Raw genomic sequence first — 4,786 nt, 5'->3', positions numbered from 1 at the left:
CATAGGGATAATCCCGGAGGAGTTTGATAGAGTCATTTCCAAACGTCATCTTCACTCCGTATTTGATTTTTTTCATCAGTTCTTCAAGTGCTGAAATGTCCCGAAGTTTGACTATGATCTGTCGTGGGTGGGCTGGATCTGCTTGTGATCTTGGCTTAAATCTAGGTATTCGATGTGCCACTTCAATTTCCGGTTCCACAGGTAAATTGAGTACCTTTTTGATTAAGTTGGCAGTGAACTCACGGGCGTTATTTCCCTCTGCTCCTTCAGTTACTCCCAGTATTCGTAAATTTTGGCGTCTTGACCGTGCTTCGAGATCAAGACATTTATCTGAGACTTTCGCCAGTTGGCTCTTGAGGCTGTCTAGTTCTAGCTTCATTCCCTGCATATCTTCAGCCATTTGATCAACAACTGTTTCCATGTCTTTCATTGCAGTTACTTGTGAAGAAACAATTACATGCACAGCTGCAAACTTCTTCTTAGATTCTTCTTCCCCTTTATTAATTCTCCCCATTAGCTCTTCATGCACATCCTCAATTCGTTTTAGTATAATGCCAATGCAGTCAATAACTTTTTGATTACCAGCATTAATGTTCAACATATTTTCCATCAATTTGACATTAATATTTTCCATCATTTTTGAGTTTCCAGCCTCAATATCCTTTCTCAGTTCTCTTACCGAGTTCTTTATCTCCTCCATTTCATTTTTCTCCTTAGTAGCCAGCTCAGTCTTGGCCCTTGTAGCCATTCCAGAATCCACTTCAGAGGTCTGTTCTTCAGTTTTCTGTGTTTTCAGCATTTTTGAGATTGTTCTCTGAGGGCTCTGAGCTGATGACGGTTTTTTCATTTACAGTTTTTGCCCGTTGCTTGAACACGTTTTGCAAAACTTTGCTCATTATGTCAAAACTCTACACACAAGCAAATAAGACACAACACTGGGAAATAAACCATTCACATCCATGTCAAATTGAAACTCTGCTATCGAAACCTAAACTCTGCTATGAAAACCTAACAATCCTTTGTCAAAACGTCACTCTGATGACAAAATGATACACACTTGCATCATATGAATACACTTTCAGATCAGCAGCAACACACTAGTCTACTTTATATAAAACACTGCAGTCTTTAATTTTCACTGTTTTTATTCAGTTCCACAGAAGGCACGTTTTCACAACAACCAAAAAAATCAAATACTCAATACAGTACATTGCAGTACTGTACTTCACAGTACTGTAAATTCAGTTAAAGCAAAAATAAAACCAAAAATACACTATACTGTAAACACAGAAAAACACGGCAATCGTTTGTAGGTGGGCTTATGGATCCTGCCGTCTGTTGGGGTCTGGCCACAGGATCTCATCGGCTAGGCATCGGGGAAAATATCCCCTTGTGTGCCGAATCCATCCATGGATTGACCTCACCTCAATGTCTCCGCAGGCCTGTTCCATTGCCTGCAGAAGAGGCATGCGGGCATGTGGTTGGCGGTCATATACACGCCATCTCCAAGCCGAAAATAATTCTTCTATAGGGTTTAGAAATGGCGAGTAAGGGGGCAAGTATACCACTTCAAATTGATTATGGTTGGTGAACCAGGTCCGGACCAGAGCAGCCCGATGGAAACTGACATTATCCCAGACAACAACAAACCTGGGCTGCTCTGGTCTGTCCTGTACAGCTATATTATGAAGAGCATCTAGAAATGTGATGATATGTTGTGTATTGTATGGACCTAGTTTTGCATGATGGTACAGAAGCCCTCGAAGGCTTATGGCGGCACACAATGAGATATTTCCCCCGCGCTGCCCTGGGCCGTGCACAATTGCCCTTTGGCCAATTATATTACGACCCCGTCGTCTTGTTTTGCTAAGGTTGAATCCAGCCTCATCAATGTAAATAAATTTATGAGGCTGTGCAGCTCCATCCATGGCCAAGATTCTCTGTAACAAAAAATACATATTGTGGATGGCAATGTGGTACTGATACAATGGTACATATTCAGCTGTTACTGGATTACACCAATACTGTATTGTAAATGTAAAGGACTGTAACACTTACCTGTACATATTCACGTCGAAGTCCTTTGACCCTGACACTGTTCCTCTCAAATGGGACCCTGTACAGTTGCTTCATGGTCATTTTGTGCTTTACCAAGATGCGTCTTATAGTGGTAATGCTTACTCGGTTTATGTTGTTGAACACTTGCCTATCTGCAAGTATTTGTTGCCGTAGCTGCTGGAGACGGATTGCATTGTTTGCTCTGACTAGGTCCACAATGGCAAGTTCCTGCTGTTGGGTGAACAGGCGTTGGCGTCCACCCCCAGAAGGTCTTCTAGTCATTCTATAGCAAAATGCAACCACAAATTGTTATTGGTTTGCTTCTTTTTTACAGTACTGTATATACTGTACTTTACTGTAAATACCATACACTGTACTGAAACATCTCAATATACGTAATCACGGTATGTTTCACAAAACTACCACTTTCGTTCCAAAAGGAGCATTAGCCACCCTGCAATACAATACATGTGACACGGTAATGTGATATGGTACAGTACTGTAAATACTCTAGATACCATCTGAGTAGAGTAGAAAGTAGAGAGTTGAAGACATACCTGTTTTCCAGTCGGAATGTCCTTATTATGGATGAAACTGTGCAACGGCTTAGATTAGGGTGGACTCTCTGCCCAGCTTCCCTCATAGTCAGGCCATGGTTTATGACATGGTCCACCAAAGTTGCTCTTATGTCATCGGAAATAATGGTCCGTGCATGGCCTCTTCGACCACGTCCTCATCTTCCTCTTCCTCTACCTCTGCCTCTTGCTCTCCCTGCATCCATGCTTGCAAAGTTCTCAAAATGGCTTAACTGAGGCCTTTTTGTAGCTGGCTGATTGGTGTTCAGTGTTGTAAGTAATGGCCGGTTCTCACGGTGCGACCTGACGCAAGATGTCACAAGAGTGAAGTGGTCGTGGTCCAGCACGAGTTCCGCACGATATAACGGGGGGTAGATAAAGAGTTCCCACGGTACTCGGCAATTCTGTCATTTGTGCGAGTGACTTGTCCGTCTCCCGATCTTTCCCGTTAATCGTGAATGAACATCGTGGACTGTATAGTTAATCACGTGGCACAAATGATGTCACTTTTTTTCACACACTATATAAATATCCTCCGTTCGTAGAATTGGCTCATTTGCAGACATGCCTATACAAAGTTGGTTCGAGTACAGGCTGGTTGTTATTTTCATTGACGCACTGTATGCATTAGCGCAACATGTGCATCGAAAACGCTTGCGTGAAGGCAGAAGGGTGAGATTAATTAAAAAGAGAATTAAGAGGAAGTCTCACTGGGTTAAGCCCATGTTTCAACGGAGACCTCAATTTGGACAATATGAGCAACTGCTTAATGTGCTGTGCGAAGAGGATAAAAGTGCATTCAAAAACTTTGTCAGAATTTCACCCGAGCTCTTTAATGAGTTAAAGAATAATTTGGGACCTCTGCTGAAGAAGACTGACACTGTAATGAGAAAGGCACTGGAACCAGGGTTGCGCATAGCAATCACCCTCCGCTACTTGGCCTCAGGCGATTCTTATAATAGTCTATCTTACAACTTTCTTGTCGCCACCAACAGCATCTGTGGTATTGTCCGAGAAACCTGTGAGGCGATCATCCAATTTTATTCAGCTGAAGTGATGGAATGCCCCAGTACACCAGATGCGTGGAAGAGAGTTGCACTGGGGTTTGAAAACAGGTGGAACTTTGCTCACACATGTGGGGCTTTGGATGGCAAGCATGTGGCAATTCGTAAACCACCCGGAGGTGGCTCAAATTATTTCAATTACAAGAAATTCCACTCAATTGTACTCATGGCGGTGGTTGATTATAACTACGACTTCCTGTATGTGGATGTGGGCACACCTGGAAATGTTGGTGATGGCCGGATTTGGAAAGAAACCTGGCTTGGAAAGAAAATGGAAGGTGGAACAGCAGGCATGCCTGATCCAGAACCTCTGTCAGGAGAAGACAGCCCGGACATCCCATATGCGATGGTTGCTGATGAAGCCTTTGCACTACGGCCCTGGATTATGAAGCCATATCCACAGAGGAATCTAACTAGGGAACAGAGGATCTTCAATTACAGGCTGTCAAGGGCCAGGAGGGTAGTAGAAAATTATTTTGGCATCTTGGCAAACAGATTTAGATGCTTGCTCAAGACAATGGAGCAGAGGCCCAAGAATGTGGAGAGTATAGTATATGCAGCATGTGTTCTGCACAACCTGATCCGAATGAGAGGTGCAGCTGCTGGATCAGCAACATCCATCCAGGACGGTGACATAGTGGACAGTGACACAGGGGAAGTAACACTAGGTGCTTGGAGAAGTGGTGCGAACAAGTTGAAAATGGTCTCACTGCAGCGTTTGAAAGGTAACTCGGGCACATCCAGTGTGAAAGAGCAAAGAGACCATCTCTGCGCTTACTACAATTCACAATTGGGGAGTGTGCCGTGGCAGGACAGCTATATTGATGGGTAGCCGACCACAGGAACACTACTGCATGTTATAAGCTGACTTCCTAGTGTTGTCCTCTGAAAAGTGCTTCCTATAAGATGTTCGTCCGAAAAACCTGCCGTTTAGAACATTGCATTGTCCCTTTAAATGCCTGAGTTCACGCTTGTAGCGGAGGTTGATGGATATAATGTGTTTTAAATAATCTCGCGTGCCTCATTTGTTGTATTTCGTGTTTGCGAGGCCCTTTTACAGACAAATGTTTTGTGTGATGCATCTCCTCT

At 43.5% G+C, this 4,786-nt stretch overlaps 1 protein-coding gene across 1 annotated transcript; it reads right to left on the bottom strand.

Moving 5' to 3' along the window:
• Positions 1–1,319: 1,319 nt before the first annotated feature.
• On the bottom strand, positions 1,320–2,786 carry LOC116966816. The gene is made up of 3 exons (XM_033013156.1): positions 2,616–2,786; positions 2,059–2,341; positions 1,320–1,940 (listed from the first exon to the last, which is right to left on the bottom strand). Exons 1-3 carry the CDS (start codon positions 2,699–2,701, stop codon positions 1,320–1,322), a joined length of 990 nt encoding a protein of 329 aa, XP_032869047.1. The 5' UTR covers positions 2,702–2,786.
• Positions 2,787–4,786: the final 2,000 nt, after the last annotated feature.

Source organism: Amblyraja radiata, chromosome 38 (assembly GCF_010909765.2).
Source record: "Amblyraja radiata isolate CabotCenter1 chromosome 38, sAmbRad1.1.pri, whole genome shotgun sequence".
Lineage (NCBI taxonomy): Eukaryota > Metazoa > Chordata > Chondrichthyes > Rajiformes > Rajidae > Amblyraja > Amblyraja radiata.
This window is presented reverse-complemented; position numbering and strand designations above follow the sequence as displayed.

What these genes read in the sequence shown, in the direction of transcription:
- LOC116966816 (XM_033013156.1), bottom strand. Translation starts at nt 2,701, where the DNA reads ATGAGGGAAGCTGGGCAGAGAGTCCACCCTAATCTAAGCCGTTGCACA. An exon ending in ACATTCCGACTGGAAAACAG is followed by an intron (nt 2,342 to 2,615) that starts GTATGTCTTCAA and finishes ATTTTGCTATAG; the next exon opens with AATGACTAGAAGACCTTCTG. An exon ending in TTCGACGTGAATATGTACAG is followed by an intron (nt 1,941 to 2,058) that starts GTAAGTGTTACA and finishes TTTTTGTTACAG; the next exon opens with AGAATCTTGGCCATGGATGG.